Source organism: Lepisma saccharinum, chromosome 12 (genome assembly GCF_977018435.1).
Source record: "Lepisma saccharinum chromosome 12, izLepSacc3.1, whole genome shotgun sequence".
NCBI lineage: Eukaryota > Metazoa > Arthropoda > Insecta > Zygentoma > Lepismatidae > Lepisma > Lepisma saccharinum.
The window spans coordinates 21561423-21588997 of NC_139240.1; the positions used below are offsets into that span (position 1 = coordinate 21561423).

General features: G+C 39.1%; 2 protein-coding genes across 4 annotated transcripts in view; one reads left to right on the top strand and one right to left on the bottom strand.

Annotated features, from left to right (window-relative positions):
• Nucleotides 1-20383, top strand: part of LOC145996261 (glycine receptor subunit alpha-3-like) — a 73295-nt gene extending 52912 nt beyond the window's left edge. Inside the window, exon 9 of the mRNA XM_083132687.1 lies at nucleotides 20010-20383. Within this exon, the coding sequence (XP_082988813.1) occupies nucleotides 20010-20243 (234 nt within the window). The 3' untranslated portion in view covers nucleotides 20244-20383. The remainder of the gene's footprint in view (nucleotides 1-20009) is intronic.
• Nucleotides 20384-22573: 2190 nt separating this feature from the next.
• The window catches only part of Spt5 (Transcription elongation factor subunit Spt5), a 110775-nt gene continuing 105773 nt past the window's right edge, over nucleotides 22574-27575 (bottom strand). For 2 of the 3 annotated variants that reach the window (XM_083133169.1, XM_083133170.1), the window contains one exon: nucleotides 22574-23008. In XM_083133169.1, coding sequence (XP_082989295.1) covers nucleotides 22775-23008 — 234 coding nt within the window. In that variant the 3' untranslated portion in view covers nucleotides 22574-22774. The remainder of the gene's footprint in view (nucleotides 23009-27575) is intronic. The other variant, XM_083133168.1, reaches the window with a different exon arrangement.

Sequence of the window (27575 nt, forward strand, 5' to 3'; positions counted from 1 at the left end):
ATAGCCTATCTACGATCCCCCGCTCTTAGACTTTATACGTGGTGGAGGTTTGCGCGGTTTTTTTTTCATACATTTCCCCTCATGAAATGCATGAACGAGATTATTGTTGTTATTTTTTTTAGCTTCTTTTTTAAAATTGAGTAACTTTCCCTTTCTTTTTTGTTGTTCTTGTTCGAATTTTATTCCTTTTAGTATGTTTCATGTCGTTCAACGAGGTAGACGATCCTCTTAATCACACCTTTCGTTCTCTTCCCTTCCCGGACGAATTAGATGAGACGCTCGATCATCTCGCGATTCTAGCCGAAAACGCGGTCAGCTTTCGTCTTAACGACACAGGCCCTACGGCCACATCAACTCCAATTCGAAGCCCCATCTTGCTTAATCGTCACACGTGGGAGCGTCCCGCGAGTATCTTGGCTCGAGTCCCACAGCGCCGCCCGAGGATGGCTTTTTCCGGATTTCAGAACCCATTTATGCTCGACGGCGTGCAGTTTAACGGCACGACCGGCGAGGACGTTCGCCGCTTCTTTGACCGTGTCGAGAGTCTCGCCACCCTTAACGATTGGGATACGCCGACGAAACTCAAAATGGTTCCGGCGCTGTTGGCAGGTCCGGCGCTTCGTTTATTCGAAGCCTGGAAAACAGCGCAGGCCGGTAGGGTGTTTACCTACGATCAGCTGAAAACACAGCTGATTACGGAATTTACAGGCTCCGTAGACAAGTTGCAATTGGAGGATCAGATTAAAGCTCGCCTCCACAAGGACGGAGAAGCCGTCACGGACTACATCCGTGACAAACACCTAATGTTGTACCGACTCGATCCCGAGATGACTCCTGCCACCCAAATTAAACACCTCACCTTAGGCCTTCAGCCAGAGTTTATCCGGGAGACATATAAAAAGGAATATGCTTCCGTCCCGGATTTTGTACAGGATCTAAAGGCTTTCGAGAAATTGCAATTTCTTATTCGGAAGCGCAAAATCCAAGATTTATTGTCGGAAGCGAACACCGACTCCCTCCTCGCCCAGCTGCGAGCGCCGCCTTACAGCACGCACTTACGACAGGAAGCGCCGGTGCTCTCTCCCGAGGTTGCACGCTCACGCGAATCCCCGGGACTTGATCTCCAGGTGAAGGCCCTCCAAGCGCAACTCGACGCGCTCCAACACAAACAGATGGCCACATCGAACCCGCAACCTGTCCCTAAAGAAACGGGCCTTGAAGATCAGCTGAAGAGTCTGACTCTTCGGCTGGATGAGCTATCCAGTCCGTCTCACGGCCAGCAGTCGCCGGGCGACGGAAGACGGAATGACTTCTACCACCCCCGCAATAATTATCGCGGTCAGACAAACAGAAGATTCTATAATAATAATAATAATAGATCATTTTCTGTTCGCGGCCAAGGCCAATACCGTCCCTGGTCTAATAACTTCAATAGGTTTGACCGAAATGACCAACGCCAACAGTGGCGGTGGGGTAACTCGCGGTCTGCATCTCCCAGTTTTCAATCATCTGCGTCGCGACGCGGACGGGTGGAACAAGGGGAACGCCGCGAAGAGTCCGCTGTAACCGGTGTTCGTACCCCTATCACACTTCGGATGTATGTCAGGCCACCGATAGTGATTTAAACGGCCAGTAGCTACTTGGAGACGAGACGTCCAGGTAGCCCCCAAGATTAAATGTCTCTCCGTCAAGACTTTTCCCCACTCGGAGTTAATTTACGTCAGTGCAGAGCTGGACGGGCAATCACAGAAGTTCATTCTTGATACCGGATCTATGATTTCTGTAATTGGTGCGAAGGACGTTCCAGCCATTGCGAAACGTTTCCAAATTCCCACTCTCATACAGGGTGTGTCCAACACACCCCTTGCGGTAAAAGAGATCGCGCTCTTCACGTTTTCCTTAGGTGGATATCAATTCCGACATCCCTTTCGTGTTCTTCCACATTTTCAACAGGGTGTAATTCTGGGGAACGACTTTTTAACGAAACAGAGGGCTAATTTAGACTTCCATAGAAATCGTCTCACCCTGTATCGTTTTGGATCTCCAGTAAAATCTACTCTTAGGGCCACTACCCACAGGGCGTTCGACGTGTCTATCAAGCTCGCGCACATGATAAAGGCTAATCTCACTCCCGAATTTGTCGCGGCGAGGAAGATAGTAGTGAAACCTCGCGCTCACCTTTGTATTCCCGTGCGTTTGGTGAATGGTATTGCCAATTCCGACACGTTACTGGAACCTGACGTGCCGTTTCAACAGAAATCTGGCTTATTAATACCTCGGGCTATTTTAAATCCTCAGACCAACCTTCTTTGGATTAGCAATCCATTGACGCATAGAATTACAATTACAAAAGGTCAGCGTATCGGCGCTGCTGAAGTGTGGGAACTCCCCGTCCCGGTTACCCACACCGGGGCACCGGTCGCCCCGACCGGGGAATGTGCGAGTGACACCGCCGGTGTATTTCCCACCCCGGCTCAAGTGAATGTCACGACAGAAACTGAAGATGCAAGTCACGCATCTCCGGTTGACAAGCAGTTCGACATTAATCCGGACCTTACGCCCATCCAAAAACAACAATTATTGCAGCTCTTGAATAACTATTCCCACGTTTTTTCTTGGTCCGAAACTGACGTGGGTCGAGCTACAAATTACGTACACCACATTCGCCTGAAAGACGATGTTGTTTTCCGATCAAGGCCGTACCCGGTGCCCATTCATTTGAGAAAAGAAATGAACGAGCAAATCGACTCCCTGTTACGGCAAGGGATCATCCGGGAATCTACGCCCCCTTACAACTCGCCTGTGTTTCTCGTGCGCAAAAATAACGGGAAATACCGCATGGTGCAGGATCTTTGTGCACTGAATTCTAACACGATCTTTGATGCGATTGGTATGAACGATCTCAATGAGACTCTATATCAAACGGGCGGCAAACGTTTCTATTGTAATCTTGATTTGCACCAGTCGTATTTTCAGTTACCCCTGTCGGAAGACAGCAAGCCGTATACGGCATTCACAGTGCCAGGAAAAGGCCATTTTGAACTTAATTTTGCTGCAATGGGCGCCAGCACGAGTCCCGCCGGATTAACAAGGTCGATTCACCTGGCTTGTGCACAAATGGATCCTTCCACGTTCGCCTCCTACATGGATGATCTGTACTGTTTTGCCGACGAGTTCTCGGTCTTATTGACCACCCTCGAACAACTGTTCAAGTGTTTAGAGGCGGCCGGTTTGAAACTTACCCCTTCTAAATGTTCCTTCGGTTATAGCCAGATCATCGCCCTCGGGAACCGGGTTGGCCGTTTCGGTTTTTCTATCTCGGATAAGATTATCGACTCCATTACACATTACATCCAGCCCAAAACCGTGCGTCAGGTGCGCCGCTTTTTGGGTCTTACTTCCTACGTCCGGCTGTATATAAAAAACTACTCGGACATTGCCGCACCGCTTCAGGCTTTGGTAGGGAAGAATAAGCGTTTTCAATGGGAAAAGGAACAACAAGACGCCTTTAAAGCATTAAAAAAGGCTCTTATTACGGCCCCCGTTCTCTTGCCTTATAAGCCTGACAAAGAAGTTCGGGTTTATACTGATGCATCGACTACCGCGATTTCCGGGATATTGATGCAACAAAACTCTGAAGGGGCGTGGCTCCCTTGTGCGTACTGCTCACGAAAATTGAAAGATCACGAGACTAGGCTCGGGATCATCGAACTTGAACTGCTGGCCATTCTTTATACGTTAAAGAGCTTCAGGTTCTATCTTTTAGGACGCCACTTCTTTTTGTTTACCGATAACAAAAGCATAACGTATCTGCGCACTGCTAAATCTCTCTCCCCTAAACTCTTACGTTGGTCCTTATCGATAGATGAATATTTTTTTACGGTTTCCCATTGCCGCGGTACTCAAAATCCGGCGGACCCCTTGTCCCGGGATACTGGTATCGAACCGACCGACGACGCGCCAGAACTGGAAGAGACCAAGGTTTTATTCATGCAGGATAAAACCATTGATATTGCCTCTCATCAGCGCGCGGATGAAACCCTTGGCAGTATCATTCGCATTTTGGAGGATCCACAGGGGGAGGGCAGCCAAGCCCCCGCCCCCCTCCAACGGCAGGCGTGTTACCATTCCATCGAGAATGGGTTGCTCTATCGGCTCCATCGAATGGCCTCGCGTGCACAGAAGCTTCTGTGCATACCGACCGCCCTCCGTGACATGGTGATTGAATCTCTCCATTCATTGCAGACCGGAGGCGGCCACATGGGTTTTTCCAAAACTTACAATCGAGCCCTCAAAGAAATTTATTTCCCCTTTATGAAGAACTTCATACAGCGGAAAATCAGGGAATTCGCAGTGTGCCAAACGAATAAGAAGCCGCCCTGTTATCCGGCCGGCGAGTTATTAACTTATCCGCCGCAGAAACCATTCCAATCCATCGCGATTGACTTCAGTGGCCCTTATCCCGCTTCAGAACCGCTCAGACATAAATATATACTCGCGGCGACTGACTTTTCAACCCGGTATATGGTCGCACGTTCGACTCCCGACGTGTCGGCTCAAACGGCTGCCGACTTTCTGTATGAAGAGATTATCCTCCGGTTTGGGATCCCAGAGACCATCCATACCGATAAAGGAAGCGCATTCACCTCTAAGCTTTTTCAGGAGTTGAATGAAAAGCTCGGAGTGAACCTCAAGTTCGCGCCCACGGCGTGCCATAATCCGCTGGGCCTCCAGGAAAAAGGACATTTTTCCTTGCAGCAGATTCTTAAAAACTTTGTAAATAATGCTCACACGAATTGGGATATGTATCTTGGCCCCGCCCTATTTTCCTATAACACGGCCCGCAAGCAGAACTTGCGTTTTTCTGCATTTCTGCCACGCTATGCACCTATTCATAGCAGTTTTAATGGTCAACTAAGTGATTACCGTTTTATATCAGCTCCAAAATGTGATATTGAGAATTTTTTAAACAATATAAATCCTGATATGCAAGCTATTCTAAATGTACAAAATAACTCTCATAAACTGTCTTTCAAATTATTTGTACAATATAAAAAGCCAAATGGAACGAAATTTACACACCCACACATAACTGAAACTGTAGTTATATATTCAAATACAAATTTCGACGAAATAATAAACAGTTTGATAGAGCAATTGATTATTAAACATTCTGAATTTGCGGCAAAAGAATCCGGATGGAGTTTATGTGGAAGTCCACACAAGTTATATATTAATATTTCTAAATTTAACCCACTACAAGGTTCGACATATGTGCCATTACCTGCTAATATTAAAAACAAAAGAGCCGTGGTTAACATAGAAAATAATGATGACAAATGTTTTCTGTGGTGTATTTTAGCTGCTTTGTATCCAGTTTCAGATAATCCAAAAAGAATAAGTAATTATAAAAAATATGAACACGATTTTGATGACGCAATGGAGGGCTTAGAATATCCAATGTATGTTCAAAATATTGATAAATTTGAAAAAAAGGCCAGAGATATCAATGGTAAACCATTATCTATTAATGTATTTATTTGTTCCACTGGTGCTGGGAATTGTTTGATAGAACATCTGAGAATTAGTGCACTTGATGATGATTTTGCTGTTCAGATTGATTTGCTTTTAATTGAAGGGGATGGTACATACCATTACACTTTAATACGCAATCTTGAAGCTTTAGTAAGAAGACAAATAAATAAATCTAATACAATATTCAAGTTGTGCCGAAGATGTTTAACTGTATTTGATGGTCAAAAAATAGTAAATGGTGTTCGTAAAGAGAATGCAGAAATTGCTAAAAACAAGTTAGTTGAACATTTAAAATATTGTGGGAATCATAAACCTGTTCATATGCTTATGCCTATGCCAATTGAAAATGCCAGATTCAAAAAATTTGAAGCTTTGTTGGAACACCCAGCATATATAGTCTGTGATTTTGAGTCAAACCTGAAACCTCTTGCATAATGTAGCCCAGATCCTGAGGAATCTTCAAGTACATCGTACCAGTTACATGAAACTTCTAGTTTTTATTATGTGGTTGTACAGGATGGGGTTGTTAGTAAAAAAGATTTATACATGGGAGCAGATGCCATCAAAGAATTTGCACAAAGAATAGAAAATGAGTGCCGTTGCATAGCATCTAATGTCTTATTAAAATCAAAACCCATGTTGCCTTTAACAGAGGAACAGATTGAAGATTTCAACAATGCAGAAAAATGCCCGGTATGTGATTCTGAATTTTCAGATGCAAATATCAAGGTTCATCACCATTCCCATACAGATGGTAAATTCTTAATGGCCCTGTGTAATAGCTGTAATATTAAGATCCAGAGACCAAAATTTGTCCCCATATTTCGCCATGGTGCATCCAATTATGATTTTCATCATTTGATCAGGTACGAGGGGTTTGACAAGCAGAATTTAAATATTTTAGCAGAAAATGATGAGAAATATATAGCTATTAGCAAGATAATTAAAGTTAATGGTGTTCCTATTCACTTAAGATTTCTTGATTCCTACAGAATTTTGTCGGCTAGCTTGGCTACTCTGACCAGTCAATTATCAGATGATCAATTTAAAATTACTTGTAACATGTTTCCAAATCAGGACTTGAAATTAATTAGGCGAAAAGGTGTATACCCGTATGACCATGTTACTGATTTTTCTAAATTTGATGAGTGTGCTCTGCCACCAAAACAAGCATTCTATAGTAAACTCAGGGCATCCGAAATCACTGATGAAGATTATCACCATGCTCAGTTAATGTGGACCAACTTAAAATGCCAGACATTTGGTGATTATCATAAGGCATATTTAAAACTAGATGTAACTCTTTTAGCCGATATACTTCAGGCATTTAGAAAATCTTCAATAGAAAATTATAAGCTAGATCCAATTTATTTCTATAGTGCTCCAGGCCTAGCATGGTCGGCAATGTTTTTAAATACTAAAATGGAGTTAAATTTAATCCAAGATCAAGATATGTATCTATTTATGGAACAGTGTATAAGAGGAGGGATGGTGCAATGTTCTCAGAGATATGCCAGAGCTAATAATAAATATATTTCTAAATATGATCCAGAATTGCCATCAAATTATATACTTTATGTGGATGCTAATAATTTGTATGGGTATGCTATGATGGGTAAATTGCCATATGCAGGACTTGAGTGGGTTGAAAATTTTAGTATTGAAAATCTTCAGGATTTTGATGACAGTCACTATGGTCTATTCTTAGAGGTTGATCTGACAATTCCTGAAGATTTACACAATAAGTTTTCTGATTTGCCCCCAATTTCTGAGGTTGAGTGTTCACCTAATTCTAAACAAAAGAAATTGATGATGACTTTGGAATCAAAACAGGATTATGTAATATATTACAAAAACTTGCAGTTTCTGATGCGTCATGGTGTTAAAGTAACTAAGGTTGGCAAAGTGTTGAGGTTTAGGCACTCAAGATGGTTAAAACCATATATTGATACGAACACCGAGCTTCGAACAGCTGCAGTAAGCCAATTTGATAAAACTTTGTTTAAATTAATGGTTAATTCAGTGTATGGGAAAACTATAGAAAATGTTAGAAAGCATAGTAATGTTAAATTAGTTACCGACCCTAGCCGGAGCAAAAAATTAGTGGCAAAACCGAATTTCAATTATAGAAAAATTTATGATGAGAATATGGCACTTTTTAACATGAAAAAAACAAAAATTAAGTTTGATAAACTTATTTATGTAGGGGCTGTGATATTAGAATTGGCGAAATTACATATGTTAAAATTATATTATGATGTGTTGAAACCTTTTTATGGTAATAGTATAAAATTAATGTACATGGATACAGATAGCTTTATTCTTAATATTCAAACAGAAGATGTTTATAAAGATATATCACATCCTGAATTAATTAAATATTTTGATACTAGTGAATTGCCAGGCCATCTGAATATTCAACCCCACAACAAAAAGGTGCCTGGCAAGTTAAAAGATGAGACACTTGGCAATGTTATTGTAGGATTTGCTGGGTTAAGAGCTAAAATGTATAGTTTTAAAACATGTAGTGGCGCTGTTGCCAAAAAAGCTAAGGGCGTTGGTAGAGATACTGTAGATAAAGAGCTTGAATTTGAAGATTATAAAAATTGTCTCATGTCACAGAGGTTAATTAGAACATCGGAAAATAGAATTCAGAGTAAAGATCACTTGTTAACTAGCAATATTGTAAGAAAAGTAGCTCTAGACCCACATGACAATAAGAGATGTATTTTATCATGTGGCATACATACTTTACCGTGGGGGCATTCTGACTTGATAAATGGTAATCAATGCCCAATTACAGAGCATAATTTGAAATAAATAAAACATGCCAATGAATTTATTTGGATTTAAAACAACAACTATTATGGATTCGCCGACACCAGCACCCTCTCCTGATATAATATCTAAACTAACTGGTTTGCTAATTATTCATCTCAATAGCATACTTACAGATGTTGATGATAAAACAGGTAAAACATTATATATATTTAATAATAATTTAAATCATTACCAATTACCTATAGGTGGTCAATTACAATTTATTACAACTCCCGAGGGTGATGTCAAAATTTCAGTAGGGAGAAATATTTATAGAATCAAGCACTCAAACATGATTTCTGGCACTGTATATACCGTTTCTGCCGGTGATTGTTTATATATTGAGGTCCCGGGATATTATGACAAACTTATACCTTTTTTTTATAGAATTAAGAATTAGATATTTTATAATAAATAACCCCTAAAACAAAAAATAAAAATGCCTAATGATATATTTGGCCATACAAGACATGAAGATCACAGTGATGAGATTCTGATGCTTGATGTCAGAGTGAAAAAATTAAGAAGTGATTTACAAGCTTTACAAACCACACTCAATGCTAGTCTTCAACTAGAAATTACAAATTTACAATCACAATGCATGGACCCTCTTCTTAAAATTGATTCAGAACTTAAATTATTGCTTCAAAAATATACTGATTTGGCAACATTGGATAATTTTCAAAATTTAGAGGAGGCTGTAGCAGCTCTTCAAGCCAAATTTAAGACCCAGGCCACCAACTCTGAGCAATTGAAACAACAATTGGAAGAGCAGATAAATAATGTCCAGGCACAACTCCAAACAATTGTCAAAAGCATAAAATCACAAGAAGATTTTGATCTAGTAATTTCCACTCTAAAAGAACAGATTCAATCACTACAAATACCTAATCTGGACCCCTTGAACAATGCCATAGCCGAGGTTAAAGAAAAAATTGAGACACTTGAAAATTTTATGAACAACTTACCATCTTCTGATGCTCTAAGTGCTATAACTCGCAGTGTTGCTAACATCAAACTGCAACTTGAAACATATGAAGATTTTGGAAAAATTCAGAGTACCATAACCCACCTTGAGGGTACCATAGCAGCAGTACAAAGTGATCTGACAAATGTACAAGAAACTCTAGAATCCCGCTTGCCTGGTATTGTAGACACTCTTGTCATTGTCCAGCAACAGATCACCAAACTTGAAAACCTCAACACCGAATCTGAGCTATCTCATTTTCATCACTTGATTGATGATATCCAAACAAAACTTGAAATTTTACAATCGACACCTACTCAGGCAGACATAACCCTGCTTCAAGATGCTATGCGTAGTGTGGCTAACGCTAGTGAATTAAATGATGTGAAATTGGCACTTGAATCTTTGCAGAATACTGTATCCAATCTACCTACATCACAGGAACTTAAAAATATTAAGAGAGCAGTGAATCGCATACTAAAATCAGAAGATATTAAGAATATCCAGACAGAGATCAAACAGCTTACTCAGACAGTGGCCACTCTACCAACTAATCAACATATTAATGAACTGCATGCTTTATTTGAGGATATCAGAAGACAAGTCCATGATCTTACTGCTCAAAATTCTAAATTGGCAGTTGTTGAAAATTTACAGCAAATTGTAGCAAACATCAAGCAACAACTAGGGACCATGGAATCCAACCAAGCAAATACTCTGTCTGTTTTTGCCACCCAGCTTCAAGAGATTGTGCAACAATACAAAAAACTTGCTGTAGACATAAGAATAAAACCAGGCCACGATGAAATTGTTAGGACTATTAACGAGCATCTTGAATCTGTAACAAGTAGATTGCTTACAGCAGAAAGAGAAATAACTGGCCTAATCGAGAATCCTAAGCATACAGTAATCCTTGAATTAAACAGTATCCCTAACAATGAATATAATTCACCATTTACACCAGGTGGTAAACTGTATAAGCTGTCCCCTGCGCAATTTTATTACCAGTTTTTTGTTGGGGGCACACTTAGACCAATCAAGATTAAATATTGGTTACAACCACACCACTACCCTACCTTATCAATAACAAATGCTGACAACAAACAAAAAATCACTAAAATAGAGTTAGAGGATTTTACAGATCCCAATACATTAGAAACATCTTATGCTGAAGATGATGGATCTCTGGAATTTAAAATACATATAGGAGACAAATTATATTTAGAAAATCCTGTAGTATCTGCTGCTGAACACCCTATAGTTGCAATATTCTTATTTACATACTATGTCTAGACAAATTATTGTTGATGAATTACACAAACCAGCTAGACGTAACTATAAGCGACTGCCAGTGGTTACAAAAGGCATAGATGATTTATGGCAGTGTGACTTGGTGGAAATGGCCCCTCGCCTAAAGGCGGGACAGTTGAAAAACTTAGACAAGGTCAACAAAGGATACAAGTATATACTTACTGTCATAGATACATTTTCAAAATTTGCCTGGGCATTGCCGCTAAAATCTAAGACCGGAAAATGTGTTACAGAAGCCTTCAGGACAATTATTAATCAGAGTGGAAGATCACCACGCTATCTACAAACAGATAATGGCAAAGAATTCTATAATTTAGTGTTCCAACAATTTATTAAAAGCCATTCAATAAAACATTACTCGAGTTACAGTGATCTTAAGGCCTCTATTGTAGAAAGATTCAACAGAACTCTAAAAAATCATATGTATAAACAATTTACCCTTCAAGGTAATTATAAGTGGCTTACTATCTTACCAGAACTTTTAGATAGATATAATAATTCAGTTCACACTACAATCAACATGAAGCCCTCTGAGGTAACTTCATCTGATGAGCAAAAATTGATCAGTACTGTTTATTATCCTAGATACCAGCCAACAACAAGAAAAGCCAAATACAAGGTGGGTGATCAAGTAAGAATCAGTAAATATAAGCACATATTCAAAAGAGGCTTTACCAGAAACTGGAGTACTGAATTATTTACAGTGGTTCAAGTTAAACCTGGGGCTCGTAATACATATATAATAAAAGACCATCACAACGAAATCCTCAAGGGCCGATTCTATGAAGAAGAACTTAGCAAAACTAAACAGCCTGACACATATCTCATAGAAAAAGTCATCCGCAAAAAAGGCAACAAGCTACTTGTCAAATGGCTAGGACTCCAAGAACACAGCTGGATCGAGGCAGACAAAGTGATACTATGAACACCTGGGATGTTATAAAAAGACTACCAGATCCTGAACAGCAGAATAAGAGAAATGGCAAACTGCTGCCTGATAATATTAGATGTCTTATTGTTGGGCCATCGGCCTGTTGTAAAACTACACTAATGATTGATAATTTTATATTGGCACCCAACTGGTTAGACTGGAAAAATAGGCACTTGTATGTCTTCTCTAAGAGTTTAGAACAAATAAAATATCAGCAGTTGATGAATCTATATGATGGACTGGATATAGCCACTTTTGAATCAGATGTTAAACCACTTCATGAATGTCTCGATAACTCTGTTGTTGTATTTGATGATATTATATTGGAAAACCAAAACAAGGTTAGAAATTTTTTTACACAGGGCCGACACAAAAATATAGATTGCTTCTACCTGGCACAAACTTTTTCTAAAATACCAAAACAATTAATAAGAGACAACAGCAATTTTATATGTGTGTTTCATCAAGACCATACCAACCTCAAACACATACATGATGAATATGTAGGTGGTGACTTAAGCTACAATAATTTTTCTAAGTTTTGCAGTAGGTGCTGGAACCAGGATAGTTATGGGTTTGTTACAATTGATATGACAAGAAAACCTAATAATGGTAAATACAGAAATAAAATTAACAATTTTCTAGACATTGAAACATATATAAATAACCATGAAAAGACCAATTATTGATGATCTTAAATTAAGAGACTATCTTGTAAAAAGATTTAAGGGATGGAAAGTAGAGAACCGAGGTATCTATGAACAACACAAGCGCACAGAACAGCCGATTATTGATGCTATTAGTGAACTAGGTAAAAATATCAAAACTGTTACAGAGCAAAATCAAAATTTAATCACAGAGCTTGTACCAGTAGCTGCTAGGAACATATTAGATTATCCAATCACCCCACTTTCTAGTATTCATACACCTAGTCCTGTTGCTCCTCGAAGAATTGAAGCTACTCAGGATCCTATTGAATTGGGTCTTCTTGCTCAGAAATATTTAAGCACACCTAAAGACAACAAAGATGAGGTTTTTGGTTTATATGCCGATACAGAGGTTGATGGTAGCATCATACATAGAATTGGCAATTTTAGGGTAACATTTATGGGAGATGATCTAATAGTATATTCAGAATCTCATCTTGGAGAAAGAGGTGGTTTTGTTAAGTATCCTGGAACACCTGGATTGTGGGAACTGATGACTCGTAAGAGACCTGGTAGCTATACAGATCAAGACTATGAGCACTACAAAGAAATATTAATAAAATCAGATGCTCTATACCAGAACAATGATCCCACACAAAAAAGAGTCAAGTCTAGCAGTGGAGCAAAATACAATAACTTAATCAAGCCTATATGGACACAAATCAAAACAGGTAGTGGAATCAAACAGTACAACACTCTGCCTAAAGAATTTGTCTGGGTTGACGATGTCAGGAAACTTGTAGATAGATTACTAGTAATAGCTGGGGAAGAAAATGCCGGTAACCACAATTTTTACAATGAAAAGGTTGGAATTATGGACATGATAAGCACAAAATTGTCTAATTTTATAGTTAATGACACTAAGGGCATTGGATATCTTATAAAAATTATTAATACTCTACCACCTAAATTTTGGAATATCTCCGAGGGTCGAGGGCTGGTTAATGACATCATAAACAAGCTGCCATTTGAGCTACACATACCAGGCTATCAGTATTGTGGTCCAGGTACCAAACTAGACCATAGATTAAACAGAGGTGACCCTGGTGTTAATCCTCTAGATGCTGCTTGCAGAGACCATGACATAGCATACAACACACATACTGATCTTGACAAGCGACATGTAGCAGACAAAAAATTAGAAGAAGCTGCTTTTGGTAGATTTGTAAGCAAAGATGCTTCTTTAGGTGAAAAAATTGCAGCGTTGGGGAACACTAAACAAAAACTGGGGTGGGGGTTGTAATAAATTAAGTAAATTAGATACAATTTAATTGAACTAGTTAATCCCAGAATATGTATATAATAAACCAAAAATGAAGGCCAAGGGTGTTATGTATCAAATACCTTATGCAGGTCTTAAATCTCTTAAAACTATTGATAGTCTTCTAACCAAAAAGCAGCACAAGAAGAAAAGTTCTTGTCTTGCCAAGGGACATGGTATGAAATTGTTACTTAGTACCCCACAATTAAAAAAATTACAGCAATCTAGAAAAAAATCACATATAGGTGGATTCATATTTAGTATCCCAGCTATTTTAGCAGCATTGGAGGCCATGGGGAGCTTGACTGGGGGATCGGCTGCCATAGCAAAAACAGTAATAGATGCCAAGAAAAATAAGGCAGAATTAGATGAACAAAAGCGCCATAATCTGGCCATAGAAAAACAAGGCAAAGGTCTTAAGAGAGTTATAAATAAGTTTAAAAAAAACAAGAGCCGCTTACCAACCAAGATATTGAAGCTTTAATCAAACCACTGGGCATCAAACATTTTAGAGGTGTGTACATGTCCGATTCTTTACCAGAACAACCACTCAAAAAAGAGTGTGGCATAGTCAATTTGGATAAGTACAAAAATCAGGGCACTCACTGGATTTGTTATGTTAAATATTTAAACAATGAGGCATTTGTGTTTGATTCATTTGGAGGTATTCCACCTGAGAATTTAGTAAAATATCTAAAATCAACTAATCTTTATTATAATAATACCCGTGTTCAAAATTTCAAAGATATTAATTGTGGACATTTGTGTTTATCTGTTCTTAAATATCTGTCTCAAATAAATAAACCATCAATTGAAAATTTTCAAAAAGCTTTGTGGTATCTAAAACATCATGGGAGTATTCCATCTTACCAGCCAAAATTCAATATTGAAACTCAAACTACATGATGATATAGTGTATCCCAAAACAATAGCTCTCAGAGCATTCTATGGCATGTACTTGATCCCCAATATTACACACCACAACAACACAATTGCAGTTGGTGACCAAAAAAATTTTCATTACTCCAGGCCAATATAATTTGTCCTGTCCACTCTAAATGCTCAGTTACCTAGAGGTATATTGTTAACTCAAAATTCTGTTACTCACAGAGTAGAAATTGTGTCTGCTACAGAGACAGTAGATCTGGGTACTATAGGAGAACTATTAGGATTCGAGAACAACACAAAACTTGAACCAGCTATTAAACACACTGCTATTAATATACCTAAATTCTTAGCCATAGAAACTCTAAATATTCACTGTAATGTAGCCGAGGGTATGATCACCAAATCAAATGGCATAGGCACTCACAAACAAACTGGTATTATTGCAACATTCAAACCTAACTCTGAATTTATGGAACCGATCATCTACACTCCATCACCAACATTATATTTTCCTGTGTGCCATAATAGAATAGATTATATTGAGTTGATGGTCACTAATGAAAAAGAAGAATTAGTTGATTTTGCTGGAGCCACAACAACTGCTATCATAGAAATTAATATTTAAATAAAAATACATACAAAAAATAAATAAATAAATAAAATGGAAAATATTGAGAGTTATGAGTTACAATCATTCCCTCCAAACCGGAGGACTTTTGCAAATTTAAATCAAGCCAACACAGAGATTGAGGTTGACCTTGATGTAGGGGATGGCTTTATACACCCTCACAGAGCAGACCTATATATTGAATTTGATGTTGTAAAACTCGATGGTATAGATTATCCAGATAACTCAAATATAAGACTGGTAGACAATTTTGTGCCCCATCTGTTCTCTGAAATCGAGATTAGAAAACATGGTGTTGTTATAAACAGAGTAGACTACCCTGGTATTACCTCTACAGCTTTGGCCACACTAAAGTTATCTAAAACTGAGGCTTCTTACTACAAAATAGGTGGATTTGAGGCTGGTGATAAAATTATATCTAAAAGCCACACAGTACTGTTTCCTATGCGCCTGTTGCCAGGATTCTTCTCAGATTATAAAGAAATTATGTGGAAAGGTGGTTTAAGAATTACATTTAGAAGAGCTGCCAATGATAATAATGCTTTGATGAGGTACAGTTCATTAAACTCTACTGGGGCAGCTCTGCCTAATACCCTACCTGATGAAGGCAAATGCCTTATTCAGACTATGGAGCTAAGAATTCCAGTAGTTGAATATGAAGCCAGTTATGCTCTTAAATACAAAGCAGATATACTAAAAAATCCACAGGTGCCTTTACAATTTTATACATATCAATGTGTGCAGAAGCCTGCCACTGGTAGCTATTATGAATTTGATGCTACAAACTCATTCTCCAGTATACAATATGACATGCCAGATTTTGTGGTGGTACTGTTTCAGACTGGAAGACACAATAATCAAGAAAAAAATTCAAGTAAATTTGATAACTGCAACATCAAAAACATATATCTTAAAAATGGCAGAAATGAGGTGTTCCCTAGAGAAAGTTATAATTTAAACATGTCCAAGGATGATTTTCTTAAGTTATATGAGGCATTTACAGCATTCAAAAGGGTCACAATTAGGAATACTGACATGTATTACTCACCAGATGAATTCAAAACACAGAGACCCATGTTTGTCATCAACACCTCAAAAAGAAAACAAGTTGTGGTTAATGATAGGACAAACATTAAAATTATCTGTGAATTCCATGAAACACTTCCTGATGATACCATATGTAGTGTTATTCTTATAGGTGAAAAATCATATGTTTATAATGTAAGAAATGAAAGAGTGACAGAGCAATTCTAGAAGAATTTTGCATATTATATTTTCTTAGTATTAGATATATCAATTAAGCCTAGTCCTAATTCAGAATATTACAAGTTAACATATTAACATAATAGTACAAAAATATTTTAAACAAACAAGTATTTAAGATTATATTACAGTATACTACAGTGTAATCAAAAAACTCTTGAGCTTATTGGATTAGTTTTAAGTAAAGCTAAAATAGTGTCGAGAGAGACATATTTTTAACAATCTTATAAAAAAAACAATCTGACAGATACAGCTGTATCCAAATTAATCTAAAAAAAAGGTCATCCTTTCTCAGAAGCTCAAAAATCGTAGGTTTTACACAGTAGCAATAAGATTTTATAAACATTTTGCCTTAGTTTTAAGTGTGGTCAAAACAATATCAAGAAAAGCCATATTTTTAACAAATTTATAAACAGCAATTTTAGCAAATTTAGGTTTAGCCACATCAATTTGGGGGGGTCTTCTTTTCTCTTCCCTCTTCATCCCAGTAATATTGCAAAAAATCTTAAATTTCATAGAGGGGGACACTTGAGTAATAAACTTTTATAGGCATTTTGGCTAATTTTGATACAAGAAAAATTTTGTGTTAATAATACCGTATTTTATACTACTCCAATCTTACTTCAGCACGATGACGTAAGGCCCCAGTCATGGTTCCGCCCTTGCCGCAACCTGTAAGCGCACTCTCTTCCGTCAGTTTACTTGTGGAGCCTGCAGTCTGTAGTTCGCACCAGGCTCCACCCGCCTCCGTCGAGGTATCCCGCACACAGGCGCGTGACCTGTCCGCTGATCGGCCGTTACCCCGTCCTCGAAGTAGAGATGGGCCGATAGCCTTTATTGCCCACTCCTCGTATGATGACTTATCTTTCTTTTAAATCGTTTTTCGGATCCAAAGTTGTTCTGGGATGGCTTATTTTCTCCCACCAGGAATGGTGCCCTAAACTTGCATTGAACGCCGACTAGCATTTTGTTTATTTTCCTCGTCCCCAGCCTGGTAATCTGGAGGCACCTCGATTGAAATCCACGCCGCGAGCGCCACCGTCAGCTCGCTCTAAAAACGGCTCATTTTGTTAAATGTACGGTTGATTGTTGCCTACGTCATAAGGCAAACCAGAGGCGACGGGTCTGGCACGCAACCTTTTCCGCGCAGTTAACGTCTACCGGCCAATCCCCCCCTTCTGGCGTCTCGCTTCCCGCACGGAAAAACCTCTCGCGAGGTGCCCGCGATGTCTTGCTCGGATCTTGTTATGTGCTGCAGAAAACTTATAACTGCCCTTTGCTCGGAGAGGCATCCGTTCAGGGTTGCCAGGTCCCATTTGTTTTTTAACGAACTGAGTATCAGTCGCCTTTCTTGTGGTCTGGATTTCTCTCCGCTCGTGTCTTCCAACGACACTGGCGACTTCGTGCACCCCCCTCCCCACAGGCACCTGCTCGGTGATCTGTCCTTCGCGACCGAGATATCTTTCTCTCTCTCTCTTTATCTTCTTTATCGCCAAAGTTAGTGTTGCCAGCCATCGCGTTCTAGTTCTAGAAACACCCACGAGTTTTCCACGCCAAGGAACCAACTTCGCTCGAGACGAGTTGAACGAATTGTCGCCTGCAGCATTCTGGACTTCGGACCTCGCATGCGCCTGAGAACCTCACGTTCCGCTTAGGTCCCGGAATTCCGGACTCAAATTACGACCAACAGAGCCGAGTATCCTCTTGACAGCCTGCATTCTGTACCCGGGTTCCGTAATAGCACTCACTGCAAACCAGGGGACCATTTCCTATTCGTTCACTTTCTAAGAACAGAGTTTTTTTTTAGATATACTTCAATACAAAGTTATGGAAGCGGATATTTCACATTGGGTTTTTTCACGTTCATCTCGTGGAATGAGGCTATACTTCGAACATTTCATTCTAAGGTTACGGCATCCCTTTGGTTGTTTTTTTTTCCTTGGCAGTTGACAGCCGTTTATTCAATTGATCCGTGCCGATATATTTATTTATTTATTTTTTGTTGTTGTTTGAATAGCATTCTTGATACAGGGATTGGATCTTAGGGGCTCAGCCATTTCCCTTCCGAAGTTTCTTACGTTAATCCCAGGTAATTAGCGTTTGGGGTAATCCTTTGGGGACAGTCACAAAACTGTTCCCTTGGCTAGCCACGATGAAATAACCCGCCCTTCGGCGGTACCGTTTATATTACGTTTCAGTTATTTATAACTTCCACACTCCCTTCTAGTGGCAAGCAGCAAGTGCTTCAGCGCGTGCCGAGTGACATGTGATAAATAAGTTCGTCGTCAGCGCTGACACGAGAGATTGCTCTATCAGCGCCACCCGAGATTCATAAGACGCACGCCGTCAGTCTCGCGAACCGCAAATCGGTTCAGTATGTAACCCAGCAGTTTAGAATTAGGTTCTGCATGATATGATGTTGTGTTTATTTTTTGGTTCTATACCCATTCTTGCCTTTTTGTATGTTCTTTGGTTTTTATTCAAATATACTTTCTTCTATCCTTGACTGGACAGGATGGGTAGCCACGACTTTTTTTAATTAGGCAGCAGGTCTACACACGAAATTAACTTCCCTCCAGGATGAATAGTCGCGCCCATTTTTTTATTATATATTTTTTTTAAGCAGCAGGTTTTCAAAAAATTAACTTCCCTACGTGAACTTAATTTTTTGCCCCAGAGCGGTGTGCCGTATCACGCCGCAGACGTGAATCGAACCTAGGACCCGGGTATCATAAATAAATAAGCTAATCACATTATAAAAAGGGTCCCGCTGAAGCATTGAAAAAGAGCTTCTTAAAAGCTCATAGCGACAGCGTCCTTCAGCGGAGTTGGAAAAACTCCGCTGACATTGCATTAGAAAATGACATCAGGAATCAGCGTTCTTCCGCAGGATTGCCGTTGCGAGAGGACGCGATCGAAGCAACCGTCGTAACGGCCGATAGTTCGAATTTCACATAAATAGGTCGCGTGAGAAAATATCTTTCTTAGTTGTCTTCCGTCAGATGAAGTAGTTATTACAAAAGAAATCCGTGTCTAGTTGTTTGCAGTTTACGCGAGAGAGCTCCACAGGGATCATAAGTTCAGAAAAAGGAGCAAACGAATTATCGGGAAGTTAAAGTTATCGTTAGAATATCGGTCGGCGAAAGTACAGAGTTTGGAGCCCGGAGTTGCTCCCTCGTCCGTTTTCTTTCAGAGTAGGACCACGTCGATCCAAGGACCAGCGGAGAAGAGATCGCCGTAGAACTCCAGGTAACGAACATTCCTTGTCTTTCCTTCCCCTGCCTGTTCAGTCAAAGGTAGTGTTTAAATATATGTCCGTGTGTTCTTATTTACGGGGCTAGTCCCCTTGTAGTTTAGTGTCGACGTGCTCTCCAGAGCTACCCCCTTCCTTTTACAACGTTCCTCTCGCCTAACAAGCGAGTGGCTAAAGGCTGTCATAGCCTATCTACGATCCCCCGCTCTTAGACTTTATACGAGAACTAAATTTGACATACAGCTATCAAATCCTGCATAGCCATGCACTCTCTTGAGAATGTATGAATCTCCCAAATTCCCTGTGCCATCTGAAATTACATGGAACATTACGATTTATTCCTGTTGGAATAACACTAGAAGAAAATGTGTTGATTTTATATGAATCACCCTGTACTTCAACGTATGCATACTCCATAGATAACATTTATTTCTCTTACAAACAGGGTGTCCTTGATGCAAAGAAGAAATATGGTGGGTATAAAGCATCATGGAAGATGGTGAAAACAGTTTTCAGAGCATTAGATGTGGCTGCAGCCGAGGACCTTGACTTCATGTCTTTTATTCTATTTCCTCTCAGCTTTCTTCTCTTCAACATTGTATACTGGATATACTTCGTCCGATTGAGGTACAATGAACTCAAAAGCACCCTCCGCTCAAAGGACGATATTTCCCTCTAGTCTATTCCAAAAAAGATGTAAAAATGTTAATTTATGATATGTATAATTTGCAATGCTTGTAAAAGGTTACCAATCCCATAAACATATAAGGTGTCATTATTTCTTATGCCCACATCACTCCCAGCTGAAAGAAGAAGAAAATTCACGTGTACAAGAATAGTGTAACTTCACGTTGCTCCATTAGCAATTGGTTTAAGTACAAATTGGTTAAATCAGCATCAAACCTTATTCATTAACATGTACCTTAAAATACCTACATTATACATTAATATATACACTTGAAATTAAAAATTAATTAATAAATTATGGAATAATCACGAGTAATAGTTTGATTTTGTCTAGGCCGACACCGATTGGTGTCGAGGTTTTAGAGAGAGCTCGCCATCTGTCACGATCATAACTTACTTCCTTCACTTTACAAGATGTTCCTCCTGCTCAGGATATCCTTCATTCCCTCATTCCATGTCCTACGTGGTCTTCCTTTCGGTCTCTTCACATCCAATCCTCCCATTCTTGCCTCCTGTTTAGGTATTCGATGTTCAGGCATTCTGCTGAGGTGTCCAAACCATCTGAGTTGTGCTTGTTCAACATCCTGATATACTGGTTTTGTGTTTAATTGAAAGAAATGCTTCTACAGAAACAGTAGCACATACTAGAAGTATACTGGCACTCAACAAACGGCAAAACACTTATATTCTATAACTGTAACTATTGGAATTTTATTACTATCTTCAAATTATTATTATTATTTACTTAAAGGCAACCTTATGTTAATAACATATTGGTAATGTGCGAATTACTCACAATTAAATACAAACTTTAGGTTAAAAAGATTAAAAAATCGACAACTTACGTGTGTGAGTATGAAGTTTTTGTACCCAAACTTCATACTCACACACGTAAGTTGTCGATTTTTTAATCTTTTTAACCTAAAGTTTGTACCTTATGTTAATATTCACATTTATATATTTTGTTTATTTTCTTTGTCCTTTCACATTTATATTATCTTATGACTAATATTACTTTAATGAGAATATTCATAATTGTAGGTAATGTAATTTTTTTTTATTTCTCTTTAGTGTACTCGAGCTTTCCATCTGTACTCATATATTATCATATTATTCTATATGTACTTATTTTTTCTTATGTAGCTCATGACAAGGGTTAGGTGGTAGAGCAGCCTACGGCTGAACCTTGCCCACTAAATAAAGGAATTATTATTATTATTATTATTATTATGTTATTCTGATTGTTTGAAAACTAATTATAATATTAATTTGATTTTAATTATGTTGGTTGGAGAAATACTGCAGTGAGAGAGAAAATATGTATGCAGTTTTCAAAACTAAGTGGCTTCGATCCTTTATTTAGACGATCTGCATCCGAGCTCTGGACTCATTCAGAATATTTTCACTACAAAATACAATGAAAACTGCTAAGCAAACTGGAATGACAAATTTCAGGACAGCCTCTCATGATGCCAGGGCCCAGTACTGGGCCACGGTCCGGCAATTGAGTACACTGCTCTGTCAAATAAGAGCTTCCATTGGAAGATGGTAACATGTATTGTTCTTATGCTTTTAAATTCCAGTTGGTATGTTGGCATGGAAAATACAATGGTTTATTTGTAAAAGCACATTCCATGTTTGAATGGACCATATTAGTGTGACATCATGTTGCAAGATTGAGTCCAAACAATCTTCACACGTGGTTTTGCCTTATGTGATAACATTGGGTTTCCATTGAAAGGGGTAACTTTCAAAAAACTGAGACTGTCGTTATCAAACCAAATTATGACATGTATCATGCATCAATGTAAAGATAAATGGACTAGGGAATCAAATAAAAGTGAATGCTCCTAGCAGCATCCAGTTCGGAATCGCAGCCAATGGGTGGTGTCGCTGCTGGTTTCCCATCATCCATAGCGGCACCATGATTGCACTTGAGACTGGCTGAGCTTCGGGTCGGCTTCTGCTGTGCTTGAAACTGGAATGCCTAGATTTTCTTTAAAAATGTGTTTTTTCTTACTTCAGTTATTTTTTACCTTATTCTCTGTAAGGTATGTGATATATAGACATATTCTCTGAAATCTCATCTATACATGGACGTACTATACACATCACAATTTTGCTTCATAATTGCTGTTACAATTATTAAAGCTACCACTTGCGATGAAAAATCCAATGTTACAGAATAGGCCAAAACCATGTGACTACTTTGCTTGGACTCAATTGTGCTCAGTTGTCTGCTGTTGACGTCAGCACTAACATGGTCCATCCCAAACTACTACTAGCAGAAGAAAACATATTGCAAGTGTAAAGTCACTGTGACATGTATTTCATCCTAAAACCTTACAATTATTTAGCAAACAACACACAAAGAAATAAATACACACGATGTTTGACTGCGTAAAGTTTATTCCAGTACATTTTTCTTTTGCTTAGTCACTTTGCTGAATTTCTCTATTCCACTTAGATAAGTTCAATGTATTACTGAAAATGTTTAAGTCTTACACTCCACAGATACAACAATTAGGATCTCATTTTACATAAGTACCGAAGCTGGACCATTTTGACGTCTCCCTGGCTTAACTGAACCACTCCCTCCATGTTGTCGATAGACAGAAGTATTCCAAAAGCTTCCCTTTCGTCCCCGTGGATGACTTTCACTTTATCCCCTTGCGAGGGGACAATCGGTTCCAAGTGCTCTGCTACAATATTTACAACCCGGTCCTCTTTCGCCAAGTACACGGTGCACATGCCACCCTATTAAGAAATGAGAAAGAATTTAAGTGAACCATTTGATAACAGATAGCATTGACAGGGTTCCCAGATGAACCGTAAACATTTTCCCTCAGAATCCTCAGTTTTTTTCTAAAGTCCTCATTATGCAGTACATTACTGTTTTACTTGTCAAAAAGCAACACAAACACACAAACAGATGGTAAAAGACACTTTAAAGAGTTTGTCCAAGGGGGAATCATCATCAGGACTGGTTGAGAGATGGCAAAGGGGATGCAGTTGAGGTTACGCTGGTGCTACTCGCTGTGCTGCCGGATGTCATCTTTGCGGTCTTGCAGTGTTGGTAAGTTCTTTCTTTGTTGAGACTGATGGTTGAGGGAGATGGGATTGTAAGTTTGACCGTGTTATACCATGATAAATAAAGATTATTTGTGTTTTTAATCAGGTGTACACCTTCCTTAACATCCAGTTCTATTTTTCATTTAACATGTGGAAAAAAGGAAATGCAATCCTGTGGTAATTGGTAGTTGGTTTGTATGATGTCTTTGGCCAACACAGTCAAACTTAAAAACCCATCTCCCTCAGCCAACAATCTCAACAAACTAAGAACATTATCAACACTGCAAGACTGCAACGACATCTTCCAGCTGACATGGCGAATGACGCCAGCCAAGTCCCCATCTCGACCAGCCCTGATGATGATTCCACTTGGACAAACTCTTAAATTGTTTTTAACAAGTATGTGTTGCTGGCACGTGACGTAAGAAGTTTTTTACTGTCATATTACTATTTTAATTTATTTTTCAATGGCCTCCTCCATAGTCATACCATCGTCACCTATACCATTTTGTAGGTTTGGTGCGTATTACTCACAATTCCAGAATATAAAAGGACGTTAAAAAATTAAAGTACAGTTTTTAACGTCCTTTTATATATCGTCACCTATAATATTCTTAGAAATCGAACTGGTTAATCGGTACTCTAGGGAATTTGGCCTATGTAGGCATAAGATATCAATCAGGTGATTCTGATGGAGTACCAATTAATCTCTCCCATTTCTAATTTGTATTAACAACGATTACAAGAAGAAAGAGCTAAGGTTGAGAGTTTGTTTCTTCAGGGGAAATTGTCAGAAACATCGGAAATTATGTGACTTAGAACAATAAGTCCTAGATTTGATTTCATGTGTCAACTTATAAATGTGCAGTAAATCTAGTCCCAATTAATGTATTTGTGTCAGCAGGGTGGCCACTCTAGGAACATGATAAAGTTCAAGTATAATTCCCAGTTTTCAAGGCAAAATTTTAAAAAAATTCCAGGGTACAAGCAGAAGTTTTCTCTATTTCAACCTTACATATTAATTATTCAATATACAGGGTGTCCCAAAAGTCCCTTAACAGCCGTCCTAGAGACGTGTAGTGCAGAGATTGACATGATTTGAGTATATAGTAATATTGTACGGGTAGGAGGAACATGATTGCTGTGAGTGACCATGGCGGCGGCCATCTTGGTATCCGCCATATTGGATGGAGGTCAATTTTTTTAAATGGGAAGGTATATGTGTGGCACATAATTTTAGGCTAGAATTGCACCAGAAACAAGAATATGAAGTCAGTTTTCAGATATCTTTAATCTGTGAAAAGTTATTGCGCTACAAAATGTGCTCAATGTGCTCTCCATGCTCCCGTAAACACATCCGTAAGCAAGTCTCCCATGCACGCGAACATTCAAAAGAGTTTCGGGAGTGACAGCGGCACAGGCCTCAATGATTCGTTGACGAAGGTGACGCATATCACGTATTGGAACTGCATAAACCATGGCCTTAAGATGGCCCCACAAGTAAAAATCAAGAGGAGTAAGGTCTGGGGACCTGGCTGGCCACTCTCTTGGTCCTCGTCTGCCAATCCACCTACCAGGAAATTGGACATCAAGGTACTGCCGAACAATGTTCCCATAAATAGGTGGTGCACCATCATGTTGAAAAAATTCTGGGAAAGACCCATCCGGCATACACACTGAAGGTAAGACAAGATCGCGTAGCAACTGCAGGTAGGTCTCTGCATTCAATGTCCCCTCAATGAAAAATGGACCTATGATTTGGGTATTCCAAATTCCACACCACACCATAACTCTTGCTGGCCCAACCACGTTCCCCGGGTTTACCCAGTGCGGGTTCTCAGAGGACCAATACCGCAAGTTTTGACGGTTGACCTCACCAATGGTATAAAAAAATGCCTCATCGCTATGCAGAATGTTTCGCCAGAAGTCAGGTTCACGTTCAAGTTGCACGACACACAACTCACAAAATTCCACCCTCCTGTGAAGATCATCTTCACTGAGATGTTGTTGCGTTTGCATCTTGTAGGGATGACACTTGTGTTCTGGCATAATCCTGCTAATCGAACTCTTGCTAACACCACATTGGGCGGATAGTCGTCGAATATTTTTTTCACGAATGATGCCAGAACTGCCGTTGTTGTTTCTTCATCCGTGGCTGTTTTTGGTCTTCCCGATCGACATCTATCGTGCACTGCACCCGTTTCTTTAAACCGCTTCATCACATTGGCCACAATAACATGCGACACTGGCGGCCTAAACGGATGTCTTTGATTGAAGCCATTGGCAATGTCCCGTGAACTCCTTTCGGTGGAAATGAGGATGATCTCAATTCGTTCCTCATTGGATATCATCATGTTCTTTGTCACTTACACTTGCAACAAAAGAGATATGATATCAGTTATCACAATTTCCATACTTTATCATACGTCATCATTTATTCAACATTGCATCAATAACTTTTCACAGATTAAAGATATCTGAAAACTGACTTCATATTCTTGTTTCTGGTGCAATTCTAGCCTAAAATTACGTAAATGACCTCCATCCAATATGGCGGATACCAAGATGGCCGCCGCCATGGTCACCCACAGCAATCATGTTCCCCCTACCCCTACAGTATTACTATATACTCAAATCATGTCAATCTCTGCACTACACGTCTCTAGGACGGCTGTTAAGGGACTTTTGGGACACCCTGTATTAAAAATATAAAGGGGGTCTGCAATCCTAATGTATCCAAAAAATATAATTCAATTAAATTAAATGGTATATATAGTATCCTTGTGCATTGTATGTTCTTAATGGTAGTTTTTCTGCATCCATCCTCTTCATGATTTGGACACATGGACCAATCATTCATGCACAATTCCCAGAATTCAAGGAATTTCCGGTGAGTGGCCACCCTGGTTTTGTATTACGTAGAAACAGACAAATTTACCAATAATTGATGAGGAAGTGATAATTTTAAATTTGCAATGACAATAAATAAATTTATATGAATTCTTTTTCGAAGTACTAGAATCAGCTGTTGGTAGTCACTGTCATTTTGTAGGAAAATCTGAAGAAAATAAGAAAAATGGATCGCGAGTACTCGTATATGATGTCAAAGTCATACATCCATAACAACAACCGTGTTTTGAAAAAACAATGCTCAACAGTTTAACAATCACTAATCAATTGTTTTCAGTTGCTATGGAAGTAGAGCTTACTCGATGTTGTTGAAAAAAAGATAAGTATAGATTTAATCTAAAACAAATCCAGGTAAAAATAGTGTTTAATTAGATACTATACAAATAATTAACCAGACATGTCAAGTAACTTCAATAATCTGATTAATACCTAGCATGTAGAATACACTACCAATGACTCATAAGTCCTAAGTAGAGGCTGAATTCTTATGTCAGATTTTGATTCAAGCACATGATGTCACAAAAAAAAACTTGAAATATCGACAGACTACAGGAAAACCTCGTTAATACGACATTGGTTAATACGAAGTACCCTTTAATCCGAAGTTCTTCCCATTCCCCAGCCGATAAGATAGGATTTATAATGTATTTCAGTATGAATAAATCGAAATATGGATAATTTTTAATACGAAGTTGTTTACAAGACCCTTCCGCAAAACTGGTTTCGCTTAATTCGAAGTAGACACCTGCGTAAGTCGACAAGAGTAGATCGAATGTGGAAACAGCTTAGATGTTATTTTAACTTGACCTTGACATGTTTCCTTGTCCTAAGAGCAGCTGACAACTCGAGGGAAGCAGTCCGAAATGCCCGCTGGACATTGACATTCTTTGTCAATGTGCATGGGAGGTCAAGCTCTTTCCCCGCTGAATGCGCCACCTTGGAAATATTCACCAGTGCCAGATGAGAAATGCAAGATAAGATCGCACGAATGTTCCAAAATACAAGACGCATGGCGACTGGAAGTCTCACCCATCTGTCTAGCTCTGAGCTCGAGATACAGCAATTTCCCGTGAGCGAGCAACTTTTGGCCTGGTAGCCGACAACTTCCGGTAACCACTTTCATTAAAAGCGTGTTCTTTGTGCCCTGTAGAACTTCATAAAAAAAAGGGAAACTTTTACAGATAATCAAAGCTGCATAGGCCAACTAAAGATCGTCAACCCTCTTAATGCGTTGTCATCTAGGTTTCCCGCAAAAGTTGACGTCGATCTTACGTATGTTGCAACTCCAGTTTCCTGCTTCATACGTTTCCCAACTGTGCCGGTCATAAAATTTCCCAAAACA